The 27,027-nt window shown below is 38.8% G+C and overlaps 1 protein-coding gene across 1 annotated transcript; it reads left to right on the top strand.

Moving 5' to 3' along the window:
• Positions 1-187: 187 nt before the first annotated feature.
• On the top strand, positions 188-26,835 carry SCNN1G (sodium channel epithelial 1 subunit gamma). The gene is made up of 13 exons (XM_074280364.1): positions 188-350; positions 5,243-5,573; positions 8,506-8,818; positions 10,727-10,923; positions 12,286-12,389; positions 16,093-16,256; positions 21,943-22,041; positions 22,527-22,644; positions 23,748-23,826; positions 23,915-23,972; positions 24,418-24,479; positions 24,951-25,026; positions 25,490-26,835. The coding sequence occupies exons 2-13, from the start codon at positions 5,257-5,259 to the stop codon at positions 25,877-25,879; spliced, it is 1,977 nt and encodes a 658-aa protein (XP_074136465.1). The 5' UTR covers positions 188-350; positions 5,243-5,256; the 3' UTR covers positions 25,880-26,835.
• The last annotated feature ends 192 nt before the right edge of the window (positions 26,836-27,027 follow it).

A 27,027-nucleotide genomic window follows, 5' to 3' on the forward strand; every position in this document is an offset into this window, starting at 1 on the left:
GGACGGCGGTGCTACCCCGGCCCAAGCGCAACTGGCACCAGCTGGAAGGGCTATGAGTGCCCGCAGTTCGGCGGTGGGGCTTCAGAGGGAGCTATGGAGCTGTCCTTAGTCGGGCCGGCTGGACTGGATCCTAAGGGCGGTGTTTAGGGCTGGGAGGCCGGCCCAGGGAGGAGGGACCGAAGGAGGAGACTGCAGCAGGCTCACAAGAGGCTTCGACAAGCCGGGGCGGCTGGGGATGCCCAGGTGCTTCTCGGAGCGCATCGCAGCACAGCCCGTACGCACATCCCTTCCCACTGTCAGGTAGCTCTGCAGCTGTCCCGAACCGGACTTCACTTCCTCAAAGCCCCAAGGTGAGTTTTCAAGTACCGAGGGAATAGGCATCTAGAGATGTTCCCAGAGGTGCCCCTCTGTGGAAGCTGGTTCGAATATATGGGACTCCGCGTCCGTCTCCGGTTGCCGGTAGTTCTGCTGGTCCGACAACGTGCTTTCCTTTCCTCTCTGCTCTCAATATAAAATTTAAGCTGGCCTTTTTCTCAGTCGGGGTCTGAGAGTCTGACACCAGTCATCTGAATTTCCCAAATAGAGCAAAACCAGGACTAACCCCAGAATCTGGACCAAACCTCCCCTGCCCGCTAAGCAGGGATGATTTATAAGCAAAGTATCCCTGTAGCCTTGATTTAGTGGGTGCGCAGAAAACTGCTGAGCACACCTGAAGCCACGGTGAAGAGTCCATTGTCTCACAGCTCAGCTCCCTCTAGCTACATTCCGGCAGCGAGAAGTCCCCGGGACCCTTTGCTCTCAATGATCTGAGTACCGAAGCACCGAATCCTGAAAATCAGATTCTACTGACATTCCAACTACGACCGGCCCTTGGCATTTTGCTTTAGGTCTAGCAGTTTCAGCGAATTGGTTGATTTCAACCTCGTACTGGTAGAACTTATTTTCTATAGAATAATTCAGTCTTGGAGAGAAAGAAGGAAGAAAGTTAAGACTTTAAATCTTTCCACATAAAAAAACAGGTTAAAAAAAATTCTTAAATTGCTGAAAGCTCCTGGCAAAGGTGGGAGAACATGAAATCAAAGATCCAGAGAGAGAGATTTAGTTTTTATTAAAAATACTTTTGTCATCCGAGGGAAGGAGAGAGTAGGTGCTGATGAAATTTCCAGGAAGCTTATGGAGAGGGCTCTTGTCTGGTGGCGGCAAATCTTGCTGAAATAGCAGGCTAGCGTATCTCCTCAAGTATGGGAAATGATGAGAGTCTAAGGTTGAAGGAAAAAAGAAATGTTTGGAATTGGTCTCGGGTGGTAGAAAATGAATAAGATGGTCGAACAATGAGCCACCCTAAGGTTACGAATGAAATAAAATCTATATCAAGAGGTTTGTTTTTGTTTTTGTTTTGTTTGTTTTGTTTTGTTTTTTAGTACTCAGCAATTGGAAAGCAGGAGAGGAGAAATCAAGAAATCATATAGTGAAGGTTTCCTATATGTAAAAATTTTCAGACTGGGTATTGGGAAGGATGGCAAAAAGGATCCTAAATTAATAATTAGTGAAAGATAAAAGTAGCAGACCAGATCGAGGCTGGATAGGAAAGCTACTGAAATCAGAATAGGTAAGATGTGAAAAGATCACTGACTATGAAGTCAGCAAATCAGAGTTAGAAACCTAAGTTGATTATCTGGGTGATGTGACTCAAATTGCTCATTTTTGTACAAGTGGGAAGATTGATTTAGGTAACCTCTGAAATCCCTTCCAGCTCTCTCTATATGATGCTATAAGCCATGTAGGGATCAAAACCATTTACTTAGAGATCAGGACCATCTAGATTGATCAGCCTTCCATCTCTATTCTAACAGAATAACTGTTGTAAGAGTAATTCAATGTCATGAAGGAGGCAGGGAGAAAATTTCTGTGAACCGTGGATTTAGTTATCAAAGAAATATAAGCCCAAAAGAAATTTTCTTTCAATGAAAGAAATTGTGAGTGTTGACAGAATCAGAAATAGTAGCAGCAGATTGATTATTGAAGTCTAATCTCCAAAATCTCCTATTACTCAAAAAAAGATTTAAATTTTTAAGCAATAAATTTCATTTTTCACTCCAGTAATCCATTAGATTTTTGCAAATTGAGTCTTTTAAAAAAGTTGTTAAAGTGGAAGTAAAGAAATGGTTCCTCTGTGATGGGAAATGAGAAGTATAATGGGAATGAGGAGGTAGAGTCCTATGTACCTGTGGAGTGAGCTGGAGCTATTTGACATCCAATATGTCACTGATTCTTTTCTTCCTAACATCAGATAACTTGTTTCCCTTTTCCTGGTCAATCCCAGGCCTATAGATTCCAAATCTTTTGTTTCTACCACTAACTCATGCCTTGCTCATGAGCTTCATGTCACTGGTTTAAGGATCTAGGATAGAAGAAATATGATAATTAAGAAAAGAAGAAGCCTGAAATCCAGTTTCCTAGCCAAAGAGTTTGCTGTTCAGTCATTTTCAGCCACTTTTGATTCTTCTTGACCCCATTTGCAGTTTTCTTGGCAAAGATACTGGTTTGCCATTTCCTTCTCTAGCTCATTTTGCAGATGAGGAACTTTGGCAATAGGGCTAAGTGACTTGCCTAGGGTCACACAACTAGTAAGTATCTGAGGCTAAATTTGAACTCAAAAAGATGAATATTTTCTGATTCCAGGCTCAGTGCTCTCTCCATTGCATAACCTACACATACGCAAATCAGAACAGTTTTCCAGGGTACAGAGTACCAATTTTTGCCACATCCAAATCCCTGAACTCTCATTCCTCTTGCTCATGGAAACCCATAGTATTGAAACCCATTGCATGCACGTATGATCATTGAAATGGCCATGGAAATTACAAGACTATAGACTCTGAGGTAGAATTTTATCTCATATCTCATCTCCCTAACCACTTTATTTTTTTTTTACCAGTAGAGAACTGAAGCCAGAGATCACTCAAGATCACCAGCTAGTTAGTGGCAGAAAAGAAAAGGAACCATCACCTGCCTTCAGAGATTTCGATCTAATGGGGCAAATAACAGGCAAATAACTGTATAAACAAAATATAGAGAGCATAAAATTAGAGATAATCAATAGAGGGAAGGCACTAGGATTAAGGGAAAGGCTGGAAAATGCTTCTTATAAAAGGCAAAATTTTAGTTTGGACTTGAAGGAAGTCTGGGAAGCCAGGAGATGGAGGTTAGGAGAGAGATTTCCAAGCATCAGCACAGCCAGTGAAAGGAGACATATGTGAAGAACAATAAGAAGGTCAGTGTTATTGGATCACAGAGTAGTTGGGAGTAAATAAGGTATGAGAAGACTTGGAAGATAGGAGAGGTAGATGTTATGAATTGCTATGGTCCAAAAGGCAATGGGGAACCACTAGAATTTATTGCATAAAGTGAGGTCAGATCTGTGCTTTAGGAATACCAATTTTCTTTCTTTTGAAGCAATTGGTTACACAGCTAATAAGCACCTGAGGCTGGATTTGAACTCCAGGGCTGGTTCTATATCCATTCTGATACCAGCTCACTCTAGGAAGATTAATTTGACAGATGAGTGGAACATGGAATGAAATAGGGAGAGATTTGAGGCAAGGAAATAGTCCAGGACTTTGGTGTACTGGGGATAGGATCAGGAGAGAAGAAGGAATATAGATGTTTTGAAGGTGAAATTGACTGGATTTGGCAAAAAAAAAAAATAATAATAATAATTGGATATAGAGTTGAGAGAAAGAGATGAATAGAAGCTTCAAGTGGAAACTGAATGACTGGGAGGAAGCTGTGTCCTGCAGAATTACAGGGAACTTTAGAAGAAAGGAAAGGATTTCTGAGGAAGATAGTAAGTTCCATTTAGGAGACAGAAGAAATGTGGTCATTTAGAAGGATATGAAGAATAAAAATTGCATAGGGTTTTCAATACACAAAAGAATTTGTATTTATTCTTGGGGAAAAAAGGGAATTACTGAAGTATCTTGGGTAGGGAAATGATATTGTCAAATCTTTCCTACCATTTTGGCAGCTGATGAGAGGAAGTATAGAGTAGGGGAAAAACAAATAAAAAGAAATCAAGTATAGTCTCTTGCTATAACAGACTATATATATAGAGAGAGACTATAGCAATAGTTTAGGCAAGAGGTGATGAGAGGTTGAACTAGGACAGCCACTTTTATGGGTGAAGAAAAAATGATGTTTGAGAAGTTTGTTAAAAAGCAGAGTTAAAAGAATTTGATTTTGGCATGTCACCTAGCCTCAATGGGCCTGAGTTTGATTATCTTTAAAATGACAATGATAATATTTGGACTTTCCATCTATCAGGGCTTTGTAAAAGTCAAGTCAGATGTGCAATCTTCTTTTTTTTTTTTAAGTGTATTGTTATAGGAATGCTTGTTTTAATCCATAAATTAAAAAAAAAATTAAATCAAGTTAGATAAGAAAGATCTTTGTCACTGTAAAGTCCTCCACAAAAATGAATGGGGCTAGTAAAAGACATTGGAAAGACTTTGGGAATTGTCTCTGGAGAGTTCATGTTTTAATAAGTTTAATAAAGTAGCTGAATATTAAATAAATCAACCCTTCTGAATTTTGCTAACAAAACCAGCAAGAAGAGATAACAAAGGAAACTCCACTCAAAATAACCATAATAATCCAGGAAATATTGGGAATTAGCCTTCCCCCACATCCAGGATTTATAAGACACAACTCCAAAACAACAAAAATTACAAGATATATTAATCAAAGCGAGATTTATTTCATTGTTCACTAAGTCATTAAAAAAAAATTAGAACAGTACTGAAATTAATTTACAGATTTGTGGTCAAACCAATCAAATTAACAAGGAATATGTGTAAACAACTAATTTTTCTATGCTGACCCTATCAGAAAACTCCAAAATGGATTTTCTTTACCGGGTCCTTTTCAGTGACTCATTAGTTAAGCCTCTAGGAAGCTTACAGGGATAGATCGGTAGCTGTAAGGGGAGAAAACAAGACTCTTTGGCAGAGACCACAGTCAAAAACAAATATCCTGGAGAAGGAGCCAAACCCTAAGTGCACAGTATCCAGCAGATAAAGGGAACAAGATTTCCCTCAGGTCTGGCTGGCTTTAGCCCCAGAATGAGGCTCCTCCTAAGAAGACCTGAAAAAGACCATGAGCAACACAATGCGGGAAAGGTCAGGGTTTTGCAGGAGGCGCTTCTCTTACTAACCACCCCACCTTTTCCTACTCCCCTTTCCAGGTTCGAACTTCACTATGGCTCCTGGGGAAAAGATCAAAGCCAAAATCAAAAAGAACTTGACTGTCACGGGTCCTCAGGCTCCCTCAATAAAGGAGCTGATGAAATGGTACTGTCTGAACACCAACACTCACGGCTGCCGGCGGATTGTAGTGTCCCGGGGCCGTCTCCGCAGGCTTATTTGGATCTTGTTCACGCTCACGGCTGTGGCGCTTATTCTGTGGCAGTGCGCCCTGCTCGTCCTCTCCTTTTACACGGTCTCTGTCTCCATCAAGGTCCATTTTCAGAAGCTCGAGTTCCCGGCTGTGACCATCTGTAACATCAATCCTTACAAGTAAGAGACTGGGATAGGGGAACAAGGAAGGGGTTATTGAAGTGACCAGCGCCAACCATTTTACTCAAGACCTTGGGACTCCGTTACAGTAGAATCTGCTTATGGTTACTCTGCTAAAATAGTTTACTATGTAAACTATGTAGTTCATAAAATGACATTTCGTGAGGAGAAGATATAAATGGCGGTTATATACATATGTAAAATTTTATTACTATACATTATATATACTATATATTATTATATTTATTATAAAACCAGCATGTTTTGAAAAGTTTTGTTCCAAGCATGGAAAATGAAAAGAGTTACTTAATTTTAATTAAGAATTCTAAATTAGAATTCTTTTTTTCCTCTGAGGCAATTGGGGTTAAGTGACTTGCCTAGGGTCACATAATTAGGAAGTGTTACGTGTCTGAGGTGTAACTGATGCAGGACTTGTGCTCTATTTATGTTCACCACTTAGCTGCCCCTAATTCAGAATTCTTAACCTTGGGGACTTCTTAGGGATAGATACATTTTAGAGAGTCTCTTAATTTGAATGGGAGACAATTATAATCTTTGCTTTTTTTTTTTTTTTTAACCAGTCTTTAACTGGAATCTAGTTATTTCCTTCAGTTATAAATATAGGCAATGAACATTATTCTAAGAAGAGAGCTATCAGCTTTAACATAATACAAAAATATTAAAGAAACACTATTGTTTTCCTTTTGGCAGTTAGAGTTAAATGACTTTTTCCCGGGGTCATACAGCTAGCTATGTCTCTAAGGTCAAATCTGAACTCTGGGCTTCCTGCCTCCAGGGCAGTGCTCTATCCACTGTACCACCTAACTGCCTATTGTTTTTCCAGTATTATGATTCTGTGGTTACTTTCTCAAATTAAAGGTGACTACAGGAATACTTAGGTTTGGGGTAGAAATGTCTCAAAAACAAAACAAAACACACACACACACACACACAGAGGAATGTCAGATAGCCTGATCTTACCAATAAACAAATATTTATTAAAGGTCAACCAGGCACAAGAGGGGTTATAAGACAGGCATTACCATTTAAGAATTGATCATGTAATTAAGGAAACAGAAAACACACATATAAAAAGAGAACTTTACCTCCCTGGGCCATTGTTTCCTCATCTGTAAAATCACAGGACTGAACCACATGTCTTTTGAGGACCCTTATTAATTTCCTAGATTTATGATCTTTTGAACTGCAACTACAAAAAAAACATAATATACATAATAAAATACAGGTATAGCCAGATATAAGTAAGAGTTTTGGCCCTCAAGGAGCTTATTATCTAGTAGGAGATAAAAGAGAAACATAGCTGGGTAGAATACACAGTAAAATGTTCCAAACAGAAGAGCTTAATTTGGCAAAAAGTAGATTTGTTTTAGAGGAATAGATTATAGACAAAATGAAGGGATAAAATAAACATGGTAAATATGAAATAGAGTTGGGAGATTATAGCTAGATGAACCAAAGTTAGCTAGGGTGAGGAGAAGGACTCCAGTAGAGGGAAGACACTATGAGAGGGAGAGAGAGTAACCTCATGGTGGGCTTAGTCTTAAAAAAGAACTTAAGGTAATGGGAGAGCTTTTGCTTAAGACATTGACACACTCTTAAAGAAAGCCAAATTCCAATGTAGTTAATGGTACTCAGGTAGTGTGGGGTAGTGGAAATAATACCAGACTTAGAAGACAATTTAAACTCTCTGACCTTGAGTTTCCTCCTCAGCCCTAGCTACCTTATAGGGTTTTAAGGAGGATCCCATGAGGTAATGCAAATAAAAATGCTTTGTGACCACAAAAGGAGTGAGAAATGTAAAATATACATAGCCAGTTATTACTTAATTCACACAATACAGAGGATGCGTCTTTAGCACAAATAATCTAAGAAAGTCCTTGTTTCTCCTTTCTTGCCAGAACTATAACCATCATGCTTAATCTCCTCTCATTATCATTATCACCACATTCTAGTCCTCATCCTTGAGTTAGACAAGATGATGTGCCCCACATTCTAGATAAGTAGAAGTGAAAGAATGGATTCTTGGGTCCAGACCTCAAGGCTGATAACCTTAACCTGATAGCCTTGAAGTAATTTATTTATAATCAAAAGCCATTTTACAGTTGTGTTATCAGAGTGAATCATTAATATCTAGAGAGGAGAGAAGTAAGAAAGGGATGATACAATCAATGTAAGAAGTTTTCTTATGCTATAAAGGCCTCATGATCATGCTTCGAGAGATTCATTTAAAAGAACTGAAGATGGTTAGCGTATAAAAGATGTGAGAAAGGATCTCAAAGGATATCAAGTTTAATCCCCTTATGTTATAGATGATAATACAGAGGCCCAAGGAGATTATATAACTTGCCAAGATACTAAAGAAATTTGAATCCACCTCCTATGACTCCAAGACTATTGCTTACATGACTGCTATCTTTGAGAATTCTAAAGTCTTTCTCATGAAAGAGGGATTACACTTAGTCTACCCAGCCCCAGAGGACTGAACTAGGAGCAAAAGGTGCAAAGTAGCATCCTGATCTGGTGCTGATAAAAACTTCCTTAAGTAGAATAAGTTGCCTTACAAGATAATGAGTTCTCCCACCCTAGAGGTGATCAAGATCAAGATCAAGGCACTTGGGGGAATTTTTGCTGAGGAATGGGATCTCTGAGGTTTTGCGATTCTATCCCTTTTGTCTCTCCCTATGCCAGCCTCCAGGTGCCTGCAATGCAAATAATCATTGATAGCAAGCACAGAATTATGAATTTATCACCTGTGTTTGTTCTAGTGGGAAGACATTTGGGAGGGCATTGTGAAATCAGGTGCTAGCAAAGTTAGGTACTTTTTTCATGACATGTTTTCCCTGGGGTTGGTCCCCTAAGGAAGGGCTCTGTTCTCTCTCTACATTTCATGACTGTTTTTATCTCCTGACAGGTACAGTGCTTTGAAAGAACTTCTGTCTGGCTTGGACCAAGAGACCAAAAATGCCTTGAGGAATTTATATGGACTTTCTAACATCAAATCTCGGAAGCGGAGGGATGCTGATTCTCCACAATCATCTGAGGGACACACTGATTCAAAGTTCTTGAATATCTTGCCGCTTATAGTCTTTGAGGCAGATGATACAACCACGGAAGCCACTGATCTCCTGACTGGAAGAAAGCGGAAAGTCAATGGTACCATTATCCACAAGGCATCGGATGTTATGCATGTACAGGAGACCAAGAAAACTGTGGGCTTCCAGATGGTGAGGGCCATTCTAAGGATGCTCCCTTCTATGTGAATGTGTGTGTGTGTGTGTGTGTGTGTGTGTGTGTGTGTGTGTATGTGCTTATACCATGTCAGTCCAAATGTAGGCCATTGTTGAACATAAATAGGATGCAACTTCAAAATGAGATTTCTTTGAAAGGAAAAACATTCAATTCAATTCTACTAGCATTTCTTAAACTTCTGTGATATTCCAAGTACGGCTAAATGCTGGGTATAGAACAACAAAAAGAAAAATATTCCCTGCCCTCAAAGAACTTATATTTCTATTAGTGGAAAACAACATCTGCACAATTAAATAAATACAAAGCTCGACAAATTAAATTATTGTATTGGAGGAGCAAGGGGAAATTATTAACAATTGAAGGAAAGGAAAGTATCTATATAAGAGAGACCATGGGATCTGAGCTTGTAATGGAAATAGAGATACCAGGAGACAGAGATATATGTATCTTTCTCTATGCATTCTCTCCCTACCTTTGCCTCATAAAATTCTCTTCTTTAAAGATGCAACTCAAACCACCACCTTCTACATGAAATCTTTCCTGATTTCTCATCAGGAGAAATCTTTCTGTCTTTAACTACTTTATATTTATTTGATTTATTCTGTGTCCATTGATATATGTACTTGGCTCCCTCAATAGAATATAAACTCTTAGAATTATAAATGCTACTCTTAAAGATTATTTTATTCTTTGTATTTGTATTATCCCACCTACAATAAAAGAGACAGACAGAGATGTGAGCCAATGGCACTTTATTAAAGGGTCCATGGTTCTCTCTAATGAAGTAGACCTCAGATCTGACTCATCATTTGAGATGTTGCCTCCTTCCAGGGCCCTATTTTTGTAGGGCTAGATGGCCAGACATTAAAGAATAGCTATACCAAATACATAATAATTCCATCAATTTACATGTGATGCAGAAGCTAAAATAAGCTGTCAGTAGGATCAAGATGATTGAAGCAAGAGATATCTCCATACAAGATGGATAGGCTTCCCAATAGGTTAGGCAGAAGGAAATGGTACAAGCTATCATCGTCTAAATTGTCATAAGATGGTCATCTGCTTCTATTGGATAAGAAATTGGTCCGGAGGCACTAAAGTATTTTGGGCGACTTTCTATGTAGTTGATCACCTCTGCCATGATGGTCTCAGCCCAACAAGAGTGGAGAGCTTTTAGTTAATTTCCTATGGTTAAAAAAGTGAATTTCGAATCTGTAGCTCACAACTCTGGGGCTTATATACAGAACTTTAATATGATTCTATCAAATTGATAAATACTAATTAGAATAGAGTAATTCCATAATTGATATAGATATAGATATGGATACAGATACAGATTGATATAGATCTCTCTCTTACTATATATATACATACACACTGAAAAATAACCCTCATTTTTAGGTTATACTCAAGGCTTATACAAGTCAGATTATGGGGGGAATTGTGGTCTAAATTCAGATCCATGAAGTATAAACAGAAGTGTGTTATTTCTGTCATATAGTGCTTCATTTTTGCCATCCCTAATCTGCCTTCCTGGGTCTATTCTTGGAATTTTCTATATTAGAAAAACTGCCAGGAGCAGCAACCACCATTGTCCAAGTTCCTTGCATTAAAAAAAGAATCTTATCCATGCACATTCTCTACTCTCCTTATCCCTGAGGTCTGATGACAATTTATTAGCACAAAATCAACCTTTTCCCACCCTAATTCCAAGGCACCATTATTCATGAGGCTACTGATATCACAACATTTGAGGGGGTTGAGGAAAGTGAGATAAAATTCTATCGCCTGAACATTCCCATCCAGGTAGTAGACAGCATTCCCCTATCCCAGCTGCCCATTGCTAGAAAGGTCTGACAAATACCATCTCATCTCTTTCACAGTGTGAAAAAAATGGCACTACTGATGACTGTGCAACTTATACCTTCAATTCTGGGGTCAATGCCATTCGGGAATGGTACAAGCTGCACTACATGAATATCATGGCGCAAGTGCCCCTGGAGAAGAAAATCAACATGAGCTACTCTGCAGAGGAATTGCTGGTGACCTGCTTCTTTGATGGAGTTTCTTGTGATGCCAGGTCAGCAAGGGAAATGCTCCTGTTTTCACCCTATTTTCAACCTTCAGCATTCTCTTGTCACTGAAGGGTGCTACCCTACACACACAGCTGAGCTGACTGATTCTCCTTATTGGAATCTTGTTCCCTCACTTTATTATATAGTTGACACATGGGTAAGAAGTTTTAGTGGAGGAGGAGAAAGTGAATGGAAAGGATCCAAGTCTGGTCCTTGATTTCTGACTAATAATACTTCTGTTACTATTACTATTACTACTACTACTTCTACAACTACTATTACTACTATTATTATTACTACTACTACTATTACTATTACTACTAGTAGTAGTAATAATAATAGTAATAGTTGCAGAGAAGGTGCCAATTTGCATTGCTAAGGAATTTCCTTATCCAGGTAGTTCCTTATATCAGCTAAATAACAGATTCAATCTCTATTCCTATTAACAATAATAATTTTAAAAATCTAGCCTGTGATGTCATTGCAATAAGGAACTTTCAGAAAGGAAATGTCCTCTACCAATTCAGATCAGTGGTAACATTAGAAGTTTACCCAGAGCATTGAACAATTAAGTGATTTTCTCAGAGTCATACAATATATATTTGAGGCACGACCTAAACTAAGGTTTTATTGATTTCATGAATAGCTCTTTACTCATTACACCAAGCTGACCTCATAATAATAAAGAATTGTCCCTTAGTTAACCTACTAGATTACATACAACTATTTTTATTCAATTATAGAAAAGCAGGCGTTTTTTGTTTTTATTTTTACCACATAAGGTCAGAGGTTCTCAAGATGATCCAAAGACCCTTTCAACAGGTCCATGAGGTCAAAACTATTTTCACAATTACACTAAGATCTTTTATTTCTACTATAGCATATACATATGACATTCATGTAAATAAAAACTCTTTAGCGAAAGCCCTCAATATTTTTTAAGACTATAAAGAGTTACTGAGAACCACTATACTAGATAGTAATCTGTAAGACAATAAATATAAAGGAATTATGGCAGGGATAATGACTTCTGTTACTATTTCTATCTGAATTCCATCAAACAAGATAAGAACAAGATGGATAACAGTAATAATTATTAAGGGGCATAAAGATGTAGAAACAGAGATATTAGTAGGAGTTGAGAGGAAAAAGCAGCAAGCCCCGCAACAGTGATGGAAGAAGCAGAGAAAGAAATAGACAGTTGATAGGATATCCCAACAAAAGGTGGGGTAAGAAGGGGAAAAGAACTATGTTGAGGCTCTCAACACAACAGTGCTCCCTCTCTGACTCGATTTTTTTTTTTTTAAGAGCTAGGAATGAAGAGTCCCAGATCTGGAACTATCTGACTCAGTTTTTTATCTCTGTAGGAACTTCACTCTTTTTCACCATCCAATGTATGGGAATTGTTATACCTTCAATGGAGACAACAATAAGACTGTCCTCAATACGTCCATGGGAGGCAGTGAATATGGTAAGAAAGTGGGAATTACGGTTTCTCGGGTATGATTAGGACAGTAGGAAGATCCTTTTAAAAATGTCTATTTTCCTCCCTTTGGCCAAAGTTCTAGGATCTTACAACCCAGAATATTCTCAACAGAAACCATTCCTTCCCCCATTTTACTGTCTTATGCCCCAAGAAGCAGAACTACAAGTTATTGGAAGTCACAAGGAGGGAAATTTAGGCTTGAAATAAGGAAGAAAAACTTCTTAAAGAAGAACTGACATAAGATTTGCATTCATTGTCTTATTTGAACCTCATAGCAATCTTGTGAAACAGGTAATCTTATTTCTTAGCCTCATTTTATAGAGAGGAGGCTGAAACTCAAAACACTGAAAAGTGTCAGAAGTAGAATCTAAAATCTTCCTTAGCAAGTCAAGCTGCCTCAGGCAGGTGACTCCCAACATAGAATGAAATGCCTCTGCAGGTGGTAGTGGAGAGTTGCAAGCAAAGGCTGAATGACCACTTGGGAGGAGATTCTAGGACTAACTGGCTGCTGAGTTTCCTTCCAAGCCTGAGATCTTGTGATACTGTAATGTAATGCATTATCTACTTAGATTCCTTTTGAGATAGCGACAAAGCAGTTACTGTTTCAATGAGATATTGTTATAATTCCTCTGAGTATCAGGTTTTGAATTCCCTTGGCTTCCATTTAAAAATACAATGGACAGAGCCCTAGATTCTGCTACTCAATCTTTTTGGGTGACTTTAGGGAAATCACTTCATTTTCCTGGATCTTAAGTTTCTTCTTCTGAAAAATGTGAGGGAATTGGAAAGGAATGGGGAAGGAAGGGAATAAGCATTATAAAGCAACTACTATGTACCAGTCACTGTGCTAATCACTTTACAAATGTCATCTCATCTGACTCTCAGAACTTTTAAAGGTACATACTGTTATTATCCACATTTTGAGGATTATTGAATAGAAGTGACTTGCCTAGGTTCACACAGCTTGTAAGTATTAGAGGTTATAAGTTGTATCCACTATGTCACCAGCTGCCTGCTTAGGACTAGATGAATTCTAAGGTTCCTTTCTGTTCTAAATTTGTGATCTTACAAACCTCTTTATCTAGAAGAACCACTCAGGTAAGTTTGTTACTGATGGCTTAGGCAATGGAAATATGCCCTTATTGGCTTGTAATCGTAAAAATGATCCTCCAGACGGTTTCACTCAGATGTCTAATCATGGCAAGGAATGTGGATTTTGGAGGCCTGTAACATCAGACACCATGCTCTGACAGGTTTTCATCTACATGGTATCTTTATGTTTGTAATCCTTGAAGTATTTAAGAAATAATGGTGTTCTTGGATTCTATAACTAGTATTGCCCACCTAACAATGAAAGTGGTCTTGCCCTAATACTCAACCAATTGATAACAAAGAGGCTCGAGCTGGGTGTTTATCTGGGGAGCACCCTTGTAGGGCTGACTCAGCCCCCAACACCTGTTCAAAATAAAACACCAGATATGAAAATTGGAAAATTGCCACACTTTATCAAAGACACAAATATAAATTCGTGATAAGTATGCATGAAGTAAGATAGTCTCCATTGTAGGTGAAGAGGCCCAGTATTGGGCGAAACTGGGCTGTAGGTCAGTCAAATATCTTCCTCCATTGGGAGGAAGGGCCATAAGTTTCATCCAATAAGCATTTATTAAACATGTACCATGTACCTAGGCACTGGGGATAGATGCAAGATTATGTGATGATCAACTATGATAGACTTAGGTTGTCTCAATAATTCAGTTATCCAGGACAATTGAAATATTCTTGGGATAAAAAATCTGTATCCAGAGGGAGAACTATGGAGACTGAATGTAGATTGAAGCATAGTATTTTCACCTTTTTGTTTATTTGTTTGCTTTTTTTTCTTTCTCATATTTTTTTTCCTTGTGGTCTGATTTTTCTTGCACAAAATGACAAATATGGAATTATGTGGAGAAGGATTGTACATGTTAAGCATTGTTTGCTATCTTGGGGAAGGGAGGGAAAAAAATCAGAACACAAAATCTTACAGAAGTGAATGTTGAAAACTTTTTTTTACATGTATTTAGAAATATATATATATATATATATATATATGTGTGTGTGTGTGGTACTCAAGGTAGAGAGAAAGAGAGGAAAGTGATATGTAATATAGTCTGGAAAGATAGGTTAGACTGATTTTTTTTCATTTTTAATAATTATACTTTATTTTAATATTAATTTTTAAGTGAAAGAATTATACTTCAATCTGCATTCATCATTTTTCTCTCTGGATAAAGATAACTTTTTTTCATAAGAACTTTGGAATTTTCTTGTATCATTATTTAATTAGAGTAACTTAAGTCTTTTACATTTGATCAAGGTCATTCTATTGCTGTATACAATGTTTGGATATGATTTTTAAGGGCTAAATGGAAGTGTCTGTATTTTACCTTAAAGGCTACAAAAAGCCATTGGAGATGTATGAACAAATGAGTGACCTGGTCAGACCTGTACTTTAGGAATATAACAGGGTCACAAATTTAAAGCCAGAAGGGAATCCTCCCATTTTTACAGATGCGGAAAGAGAGGCTCAAAAAAAAGCTATTTAATTTGCCTAAAATAGCAAAGGCAGAATTTCAACTCAAATCCTCTAAATGTAGACCTGATTTTTTTTTTTTTAATTGTACCACAAGAATTCCCCATCAGTTTGGCACTTCTCCAGAAAAGGATTTAGATAAGGGAGAAACAAGTTAAAAGGAGATCAGTTTGGATGCTGTTGAAGTAGTCTAGGTAAAAATGATAAGGAAATGATAAGGACATGAATGCCATCAACAAATACTGTCTTTCCTATCTCAAACTTTTTACTTCTGCCCTAGTTGCCCTAAGTCTGCAAGTTTCCTACCATAACTCCCAGGCAGGACAATCTAGGACACAGATGTTCTCAGAATACATAGCCCTTGTTGCCTTCCCCCTTTTTTAACCTGAAGTTTTGTTTGCTTTTGATTTTGGAAGCAGACTTAAGTGACTTGCCCAGGGTCACACAACTGGTAAGTGTCTGAAGCTGGATTTGAATTCAGGTCTTCCTGATTTTAGAGCTAGTGCTCTATCCACTATGTCCCTTAACTGTCCCCTTAGCTGGGTTTTTGAGGGTCCCAAAGTGGGCTACTTTTTCCCACATTCACCTCTATCCTCTATTTTTCTTTTTATTGAGAACTTAATAAACACCAAATAAATGAGCATTCTCATATATATTTTAAAATGGAAAAAAGCTTAGTTTTGCATGAAAGTTAATTTCTTTTCATATATATATATGAATATATATATATGTGTATGTGCATACATATATGTATATATATATATATGTATATATATATATATATATATATATATATATATATATATATATATATATATATATATATATATATATATTCAACACATAACTTTCAAAACTGTGATTTTGTGACTCCTTAGAGATTTCCTTTTGTTAGCTTTTCATTCTGGGAAGAGAGCCCTAGCTACCCATTAAGTGGAAAGAGTAACAAAGAGAAAGAGTAACAAAAATGCATAATCAAATTAAACAAATTCCCACAATGATTGTCAGCCCTTTTAATGAGTGTCCTTGCTACAGTTGCTCCTTTACTCATGCAAATCTCAGGAGTTTTCTTGATATCTCAGGCCTTTAATCATACCTTCTCCTTCCCTCCAGGACTGCAGGTCATTCTTTATATAGATGAAGAAGAATATAACCCCTTCTTGATATCATCAACTGGGGCTAAGGTCGTTATCCACAGGCGAGATGAATATCCTTTTATTGAAGACATAGGAACAGAGATTGAGACAGCTATGGCCACTTCAATAGGAATGCACCTGGTAAGTGAGGATTATTATGTGCTCCGAGGCATGTCCTGGAATAATAACAATTACAGCGCCTAAACTTACTTAGAACTACTTAGAATAGTTAAAACGTAGTTGCCAAAATATTTTTCAACTGAGGGTCCATAGACAACCCTCAAGTGATCTGTGAATTTAGCGTCAAAGGGGGGAATTATAATTTCTAAATGAGAATGAAATATAGTTGTCAAAATATTTTTAAAAGCAAAGTCATAGATCTAAGTAACATAAGGAACTCTTAAGAAATTTAGGGATTAGCTTTGCTCAGCCTTCTATGATACTGTAGTTCTTCAAGAGTTTTTATTTCATCATTGTGTATTCTTTCTCCAGTGAGGCAAATGATCATCATCATTGACATTTAGATAATTTTGAAATTTACAGAATTCTTCACCTATAGTGTCTCATTTGCTTCTCACAAAAGAATCAGGAAATATGCCCTACTGTTCCCATTTTTCAGATGAAGAAACTTAAGCCCAGAGAAATTAAATGATTTTCCCAGAGTCAAGAGCCAGTAAATGCTAGGACTGGGATTTGAACTCAGGTCTCTCCTGACTTCAAGTCAGTCAATCACTTTTCTCTACTGTGCTGTTCTGTCTTCCATAACCTTTCATGCCTTAGTCTTCATAAGGTGCTCTAACTCCGCCTCCCCCAAAAGATCATTCCTCAATAGCCAACATTGTGGTGATAGACTATAATCTGAACAGCAAATAATACAGCATGATGGAGCATACATGAAGTTTACATAGAGAAGAAGAGTATGAGAAGATTGTAAATATGATGTTTTGGGATCAATAGATCAGAAAAATTATCATATTCATGTGTCTGGATCTCAAAAGGAATTTAACAAAGTCTCTAGAATCATAGCTGAAAGGGACCCTACAGGTCATTTAGTCCTATTTTCTCCCTCATTTTACAGATAAAGGAAAGAGTGAGACTCACTAATTTTTACTGATTGTAAATATCAGAGCTGAAATTTATCAGACTCCAAATCCAGTTCACTCTCTACTGCATCACTGATGGGTGTTGACACCTGTGATCTTTTTGGACAAAATTGTGAAAGATGTGAGAGAATTTGGCCCAGTTTCCTGTTATAGGACAGTGAATGTGTAGTGAGGTTAAAAAATGTAGATTTGTGGATTGTCAGATAATGATTTTAAAAATCCTGGAGCTCTGCAAGTATATTTGACCTCTGCAGCTTTTGATCCTTGAATTATCCTTTTCTCATTGATAGCTCTCTTCACTGTAGGATTTTTATAACATTGCTTTTTATTGCTTCTCCTACCTCTCTAACCACTCTTTCTCAGTCTTCTTTGCTGACTCTTCATCCAGGTCATGTCTACCAATCATGGGATTCCTTGAAGACTGTTCTGGAGTCTTTTCTTCTTTCATGATACTATTTCACTCAGTAATCTCAGTTCCTGTGGATTCATTTCAATCCATGCACAGGATTCCCAGATCTGTACAGCTAATCTCTCTCCTGACTTCCATTCTTGCACCCCTTAGAAGTCAGTTCTTCTAACCCCTTCATTGTACAAATGAGGAAATAGAGAAATGACTTCCTAAAAGTCACATATGGATTCTTTTACTTCAATGGCCTACTAGCCATCTCAAATCGATTGTCCAACAAACACGTTAAATTCAGTGTATCCAAAACTGGACTCATTTTCTTCCCTCTCCAATACAACCCTTCCCTTTTTCTACCTTTCTTGTTATTATCTAGGATACCAACATCTTTCTAAGTTACCCTGTGTCATCCTTAAATCCTCACTCAATCTTACCCCCATATCCAATCTATTTTTAAGTCAGTTCTACTTTCACAACATTTCTTGTATATGCCTTTCTCTCTGCTCTAGGACTGCCTTTGGCCCAAGCCCTCATCACCTAACACTTGGACTATTTCAGTAGTCCATTGGTTGATGTTTCTGCCTTTCCTTATGTCAGTCCACCCTCCACTCAGCTGCCAAACTGATCTTCCTAAAGTACAAATTTGATCATGTCACCAGCACCCTCAATTAATAAAGTCCAGTGACTCCCTGATGATACTTCCAATATCAATTATTAAATCTTCTCTGGGGCTTTTACAGCCTTTCACAAATTTACCCTTTTATTGTCCTTCCATATTTCATATACATTATACCTCTCGTCCCCCTCCCAAGTATTCTGCAATCCAGCAACATTAGCTCCTTTGCTGACTGTCTTCTCTGCTTCCCTCTCTCCTCTTAGCTTCCTTCAACTTTCAGTCAAAAGTTCACCTTCTACAAGAAGCCTTTCCCATTCCTCTTTATGTTGATTATCTCCAAATTTATCCTGCATACAATTTGTTTATACATAGCGGGTTTCATGTTGTTTGTCCCCTTTAGATTGTGAGCTCCTTGAGAACAGAGACTATCTTTTGTTTCTCTTTCTTATGTCTCCATGTTAGCACAGTGTCTGATGCATAGGAAGTGTCTAATAAATGAATTGGAAGAGAGATGAAATTAGACTTATTTTTTAGTGAAGGAACTCAGCCATTTTTGTGTTATGGAGGCTTTTAGGAGTCTGGTTTAGTCTTTGGACTCCTCAAAATAATGTTTGTTTTTTTTTAAATGCATAAAACAAGACTCACTCTATATCTAATTAAGTCTTGGAAAATCAACTTTTTCTACACCAGTAGTTCTTGCCCATTTTTGTGTCCCGGAGCTCTTTGTGAGTCTGGTGTAATCCATGAACCCCTGTTTAAAACAATGTTTTAAAATGCATAAAACTAATTACATGAAATCATAAAGGAAACCAATTGTATTGAAATATAGTTATCAAAATATTTTTAAGAATCAAGATCATAGGCTCCAAGTTTAAAAAAATTATAGAAGGAGATAACATAATAATCATTTGGTTAAATAGTACTAGGCACAGAAATACAGAAATATAGGTAGTCAGGCAGTCTGGTTTTCTATGGCATTTCAGGCTGACCATTGAGAGTAGATGCAATCATAAAATTCAGGATCAGAACGTGACTGGGATTCTGTAGCTATTTCCCAAGCTAAGAGCCTTCCAGGAGTCTGCCATTTTCTTGAAAGGTCTCTTAATGATGGGATATGAGCCCTGGCAAGAAAGGTTGAGCTCGAGAGTTCTTGTGAAAGAATTCACTCTATGGCAAAGAATAGGAAAGTTTTTTTTCTGAATATCACTAAGAAAGAGATTTCCTAATACAACCTAATACAATCTGGAGATTTTGTTAAAAGATTTGTTGAGGGTACTTAGTTTTATGGATAGATCCCAGAGTTTGGGATTATTGAAACAATGGAGAATTTTGCAATTGAATAGGTTTCTGTTTAACTCTGTAGAAAGTTTAATCAGTATTGGGTGTTATCAATGGGGGCTGGTCTCTTGGGATAACAGAATGGGGCTAGTCTTCTGGGTGGGGTACAGAAGTAAAGTTCAAGGTAGCTTTCTCCTTGAGAGAAAAAGTTTCTTCTGGCTTCCCATTTCATTTTGAGTTCCTGATTCAACCAGGATTTTCACCTCAATTATTTTACTTCTATATTCACTCAGACTGCCTCTGTATGTTCTTTATACCCTGGGCCTTTCTTCAAATTGGTCACATAGATACAGGTGCAATTGAGAATACTGGATGCTGCCGCCAAAGTCTTCGATCCTTTACCAAAGGGAACTCCAAATAAACCCACTTCTGGCATTTACTGTCTACAGTTTACAAGTCACTTAACTTCCAGTTTTCTCATCCATTAAATGAAGGAATTAAACTATTGATGCCCCCTTAGATCCTCTCCAGTTGTAGTTTCTCTATAGGATCTATAATCCTATAAGAGGTCATTGAGTTCAGAACACTCTGGCTCTTTCCACACATTCAAATGAGGGAATTCTTTCTGCCACCTCAGGGAAATTAAGCCTCCTCATGGTAGATAAAGAGTACAAAGAATGGAGAGAAGTTATTCCTCCTCTCCCCTCCCCACTTAGGGTGATTTAAGCCCATGATACCTGGGCAGAAGATAATACTGGGAAAACATGGGGGAATTTAATTTCTGAAATTCTCTTTAGGTCATCTGAGTCTCACGACCATGTGGGTGGTTGTCTGGGTGGTTTCAGCTACTGAGCCCAAAGAATCATTTTCCTGCTCCCCAACCACCACCACATACCTAGTGTGAGCTTCCTACCCGGTCAGGAAACATGACCCAAGAAGCCCTGGAATCATAAGGTCTGATAACTATCTCTTCAAAGTCCAGAGCTATTTTGTTGATCAGATAGCCAAGAAATGAAAAATAATTCAAAATAGATTGCCCAGAACGAGACAGCTTGGCTGCCAGGTTCTCAAAGCCAAACTGTTACCTGGGCAGTCCCAACCAGCAATTGCTGAATGAAGCTTGACTTGGGTTTATCATTCTGATAGGTTGTACAGCTTTTCCGTGAAGCACATAAAGCTCCTTTTTAAAATTCCATGAATAACCAACAGCCCCAGAGGTGCCTCTATTAGCTAAAAGTATGATGGTCCAGAGAAACTTTTGTGACTTCCAAGCTAAGTTCATGCTCAAGTGTGATAGAAGCTGAGTTCACCCGTACAAAATAGTACCCAGAATCAGGAAAGGGGGTCCAAAGGCCTTTCCTTGCTTGCAGCATGCACACAACATGCTTGTGCACACACATACTAACAATAATGCATTAGAAGCAACAATACTGACTCCTAACCCAAAGATAGGAAACTTATTCTGTTTCTTTTACCATGGAGACCCTGCTTTTCTAAACCAAGGAAGTCAACCCCTCTATAGCACTCATTCAAGGAGCTAAGTCTCAGACTCATCCCCAAAACAGCCCAGAGGGAGTAGACCTCAAAAGGCCACTCTTTGGTTAAGATCTCCCTGAACCTTCCAAATTCTTCCAGAAATGAACTTGAAAGAAATCCCAGGGTTCAGTAGCTTAAATCTGAAATGACTTCTCAATTTATCCACCTCACTTCTAACCCAGTGTGACATTTATTATTATCACCACAAGATTCACTTGGCAAGTCCAAGACTAAGGAGGCTGATGACTTCCTTCTGAGTACTTGACAAGTAGGTCACCTTGCTAATAGATTGTCATCTTGTGGTTAGACAAGCTGGTTTTCCCTAGGTGTGGTTATTGAAGAGAGATTAGTTCAATTCATTTCGATTTATTCAAACAAACATTTATTTAAGGACTTACTTCAAAGCCTGTGCTAGCCACTTGGAAGAGCAACAAAGATAAACAAAGCATATTCTCTGTCTCTTAGAGAATTTTCAGTTTAATGGAGGGATGTGATAGAGAAAGACTTTTGATAGGTCCTTTAAGATCCAGAGGTGATTAGAAAAAGTTATTTCTCTTTCTTCCTCATTTTCCTCAGAGATCATATATTTAGAGTTGAAAAGATCATAGAACTCATGTGGTCTGTAACCATCACTTCTCCCCACTCTATTTCATTGATGGTGAAACTCAAATTCAGGAAAAATGTGATTTGCCAAAAGTCACATAAAAAAACAGGAGCTGAGATTTGATAACAAATCCTGACTCCAACACCTCTTTTCCATTGCCTACTACCAAGGCTACCATCTCCGTTTTGGTTTTTCATTTAAGTCATTGCTTCCCTCTGGCTATGGTGGGAGCTGTACTATGGGATAATCGGTGATATTTATCTCAGTTTTCTCTTTTGGGGTTTCAGACGGAATCCATCAAGCTGAGTGAGCCATATAGTCACTGCACCAAGGATGGCAGGGACGTGCCTGTTGATAGTATCTACAACGCTACCTATTCTCTCCAGGTACTAAGCTGGGTGGGCAGGATGAGGATCTCCATCTCCCAAGATGTGTGAGCACCCACCAGGAAGCTGGCGTGACACAGATGTCAAGGTCACACTCTAGCTGGGGCTGGGGAAATTCCACCTTGTAATCAGTTGAGTGTGGGGGTGGGATCAGAAGATCAGAAATGGTGATAATAATCCCTGATATTATCTAATCACCAGCAAGACTTTGGGTACATTGCCACTGGCTAATACCAGTTTTTCTCCATGTCATCTGTAACTGGATCTTAATAGTCAAAGATTTTCCTGGAACACTGTGTTAAGAAAAGAAGGCTTCTTTTCCTAGATATGAACCCTTTTACCTGGAATCTGGCAGATTAGACATGAGATTCCTCACATATACTGTAGAAATCTCTCCATAAGGGAAAGGAGATTGGGAATCCCCACCTGGAGCTGGAGGTGTGGAGGAAGGGATGGGGAGGAATCATCAGCATCTCTTCTTTCAGATATGTCTTCACTCCTGCTTCCAGAGGCACATGTCCGAAAAGTGCCATTGTGCCCAGTTTAGTCAACCTGCACCAAAAAATGTCTCCTACTGCAATTACCAGAAACACCCCAACTGGAGTGAGTTCTTATCAATAACTAGCACCCCCGGGCTAGTCTCTCAAGATAGTGATTCAGAGGGAAAAGAGAGAGTGTGTCCAAAAACATAAAGCCAGAAACTTTAACCATTTAAATCAGTTTCAGGGAGGAGGGGGGTGGGGTAAAATGGCAAGACATGTAATTTAAATTTCATTATGAAGGAGAATTTCTTGATATAAGATTAAATCAGAAATGATAACCTTTCAAGAAGGACTTAAAATATTAAAATGGAGGAGATCCAGCCAATAAGAAGCATTTGTTTTCTAAAAACTAAAAGGATGTGAAGAATCAGAGGGTCTTCACAATGGAAGAGACCTTAGAGAGCTGGAAGTAGCCTTAGTAGTTATCTAACCTAACTTCTTCATTTTACAGATAAGGAAACTGATATTATCTCCTTTAGGAATTCCTTCCTAAACAGCCCTACATAGTATCTTTTGTCTACTCTTCAGTATGTAAAGAGAACTAAATTAGAGTGAGGAAGCCTGGGTCTAGCCCTACATCTACCACATTCAAGCTGTGCCCACTGACTTTATTTCTCTGGGCCTCAGTTTCCTGATCTGCAAAATCAGGGAATTAAACTACAAGGCCTTTTAAAATGTCCTTCTAGCTCAAGAGCTGAACCTACTTTCCCATCTATGTCTCTGGATTCCTCTCCAAAACAATGGATAGGGGCTGGAGGCAGAGTTGGGAAAGACTGGATGGCTCATCAAAGTCAATGGAGAGGAAGGTGTCTTTTTTTGGGTATGCTCTCTGTCTGTTCCTCCAGATTTTAACACATTGGACATCATAGATAAGCAATAAAGTAGAGTGCAAAGAGATTTGGAATCAGAAGTGGGATACAATTCCACCCCTGTCATTCATTATCTATTGATTTTGAGCAGGTTACTTCAATATTCCAGGTCTTTCTCATTTTTCTTATCTGTAAAATAAAAAGGTTTCCACTCTCTAAATCTGTAATTCTATATGTGATGTGAAGGGAAAAAAAACCAAGAAATAGCGAGACAGGAAATGAGCAGGTTCAGGGAGTGACAGGGACCTTGTGGGAAATTTCATGGCCCTCATCCTCCATGGTCTTCCCTCCACAGTGTATTGCTACTATAAGCTGCACCAGGCATTTGTCCAAGAAAAGCTGGGCTGCCAGGCCATCTGCCGGGAACCTTGCAAGTAAGTATTGCCACAAGTAGGTGAGGGGTCTGCATTGCATTGGGTCTGGTCAAATTACAAGACTAATCTTGCCTTTTTTTCTCCGTAGATCTAAAGAATGGTCTTTGACCACCAGTCTGGCTCAGTGGCCATCTGACATTTCAGAGGTGAGTTTGTTTCCCCCAATGGGTGTGGAAAAACTGTAGGGTCCTTCCAGCCTCTTGCAACCAGGTAGTACTTTCCTGCCACATAAGAGGACCAGTATAGCTGAACTGGGACCTCGCTACTCTGTACAGTGTATTTGTGATCCAGGAGAAAAACCATACAGATAAGAGAAACAAAAAGCCTTCCTTTCCCTTCTTTGCCTCCTTGAAAAAAATCTGAACTTCAAACTAGATAAAATTAGCATTTCCATATGTAGATATATATTTGCATATGTTCATATATTATTGGAACAGAAGGAAAGAATAATATATGATCTGAATCTCTTAGTACTTGCTTTTTTTTGAGAGTCAGACTCTTCCAGGTAGAAGGCTTAGTTCCTTGAGGATTCATAATCAGCAAATAAATCTTTCTATGCTTACTCATGCATATGTATTCTTTCTCCCTCAGAAGTGGATGCTGGATGCTCTCACATGGGATAAAGGCCAAAAAGAAAACAAAAGGCTAAATAAGTAAGTTTTCTTCCATTCTTCGCCTCCTTTTCCTTTTTCTTGCTTTACCCATGTCTAACTTACAGGGTTCTTTCCATACTATTTGCATGTTTATTCTTTTCCCTAGTACCATGACTTCTACCCTTTTTTTGGAAAATCCTCCTTCTTCTGAAAGGACCTTTAATGGCAGATTGTAAAGCTAAGATACTCATACTTTGGTCTTAGAAGGATATTTCCAAAATAGAAGACTACTTAGAGGACAAAGAAGAAACACAGGAGACAGGGAAGCACCTTCTGTTCTTCAAAGGGTGCTCTTGGCCATGATTCCCAGTCTCACTACTGAGACCCATGGGGAGCCCACTACATCTCCAAGACAGGATGGGGATTCCATTAAGGGAGCAATGGGAACAGGGATGTGACGATCTAACTGTCTCATGTTCTGCCCTTGGCCTTGACTCACTCCAGGTTGTTTTTATGTTTGCTTCCCTCCAGGACAGACCTAGCCAAACTCATGATTTTCTACAAGGATCTGAACCAGAGATCCATCATAGAGAGTCCAGCCAACAGTGTAAGTGATGCTTTCTCAAAAATGCTTTTTATTTCTCTAGGGTCAAAGACCCTGGAAATGGAAGCCAGATAGTATGGAGTCATAGGGAAAACCTGATTAGGTGGGAAGGGAAACTCTTATGTCACATTGGAGTAGAGGCGGGGTCAATTAACAATGGGAAATGACATAATCACATGTTACTAGAGCCTCTAGTTCTGTGTCAGTAGAGAAATCCTTTTGCTGCTAAGATTCTATCTCCCTCTTTCATGGTTTTTTTCTCCCACTGCAGGCTGCCCTTCTGAATTTGAGGTCCCCTCTCATGCCCACTACACTTCACAATAGGCACTTAATAAATGCTTAATAAGTTGTTGAATGATTGAATGCTGCTCAATATTTTTTGCAGATTGAGAAACTGTTGTTGAATGACTGAATGCTGTTGAGAATGGTTGAGTGACCAAATGCTGCTCATTACTTTTTTTTGCAGATTGAGATACTGTTGTCCAACTTTGGGGGGCAGCTGGGTCTCTGGATGAGCTGCTCCGTGGTGTGTGTCCTTGAAATCATTGAGGTTTTCTTCGTTGATTCCCTATCCATCATTACGCGACGATATTGGCAGAAAATCAAGAAGCGGTGGGCCCAACAGAACACTCAACAGGGCCAGTCATCCTCTAGGAACCCTGAGGACCTTGCTGGCTGTGATAATCCAACTTGTGTTCTTGATGATGATCTACCTACCTTCAATACAGCTCTGCAATTGCCCCAGGCCCCAGGAGCCCAGGTGCCTGGGACCCCACCACCCAAGTACAACACTCTGCGTATTGAAAGGGCCTTTTCCAATCAACTTGAAGACACCCAAGACTCAGAAAATGTCTGAGGTTGGAGGGACTCTTTCTTTCTGCTAAGACCCAGGAGGAGTCAGTCATTGTCTGTGGGCAGCTGGTTGGCATTTCCATGGACACTGCCCTTCCAATTAGGGCCAGACCCTCCCTGCTGCTAGTCTGAGGCTCTAATTCTGCCCCTGGAGCCTGCCTAGCAGACACAGCCAGGAACAAAACCTCTGCACCTGAGAGAAATGCTATTGCCCATTTTTCTGAAATGTTGATTAAGACTCATTTTTGAAATCTACCAATGGGTCCCAGCTAAAGGCTAATAGCTACCCAGGTGGAGTTGTCTCACCAAACCATTACTACTGACAGAGGACTCATTTCTCTCATAGCTGAGATGAAAGAGGGATCCAGAATCAGAGCTTCCATATCTTTGGGGATTTTTTCTAAAAGGCAAATTTAGCCTTGATTATAGGGAGAAACCTTGACAGAGCTACCCTCAAATGGAGCAGGCTGCCTTGGGAGGCTGTAGATTCTCCCTCAAGCAAATGCTAGATGACCATTTGGCTACAGTGGAAAGGGAGTCCTTTTTTCAGACAAAGATTGGACTAAGTCATCATTGAGGTCCATTTGAATCATGAAATTCTGCAAGGCAGAAACCAAGGAAGTGTTCTGTAAGAACTTAGCAAAGGAGAGGCAATGAAACATGATCTAAAAATCATTGCACTGATATGGCTGCAGAACTGAGATAAGCAAACTAGCCCAGAGGGCTCAGCCCCACTTACTCTCGATTGAGTATCACTAGGGCAAAAAGAGGTTTTTCTCTCATGGCCAGACTGACTGTGTAGGATATTGCACCCTGGGAACCTCAATAGTATAGAAAGGTGTTCCTGGTCTTTGACTGATGCTGCTTTTAAAATGAATTATTTAAAACTGTGTGGCTTGGAAAGTCTGTCCAAATGAGAGATCTATTTTTTAATAAACTTTGTTTGTTTGTTTTTTTAATTGATGGACTTGTGAGAGTTTCTTCCATGATTTATTATTAAGTATGTTAAATGGAACCCTGGACTAACTGACAAAAGTTCCAGGTCCTGATCCCAAAAGGATTATTTATGTTCTCTGAGTCTTAATTTCCTCATCTGTAAAATGCAAATAACAATCCATGTTCTTCTTCCCTAATAAATATTTGGTCTAGGTC

Source organism: Sminthopsis crassicaudata, chromosome 1 (assembly GCF_048593235.1).
Source record: "Sminthopsis crassicaudata isolate SCR6 chromosome 1, ASM4859323v1, whole genome shotgun sequence".
In the NCBI taxonomy this organism is placed as follows: domain Eukaryota; kingdom Metazoa; phylum Chordata; class Mammalia; order Dasyuromorphia; family Dasyuridae; genus Sminthopsis; species Sminthopsis crassicaudata.

Coding starts and splice junctions, on each gene's coding strand:
- SCNN1G (XM_074280364.1), top strand. CDS start 5,257: ATGGCTCCTGGGGAAAAGATCAAAGCCAAAATCAAAAAGAACTTGACT. Junction 12,390..16,092: donor CATGGGAGGCAGTGAATATG/GTAAGAAAGTGG, acceptor CCTTCCCTCCAG/GACTGCAGGTCATTCTTTAT. Junction 23,827..23,914: donor ATCTGCCGGGAACCTTGCAA/GTAAGTATTGCC, acceptor TTTTCTCCGTAG/ATCTAAAGAATGGTCTTTGA.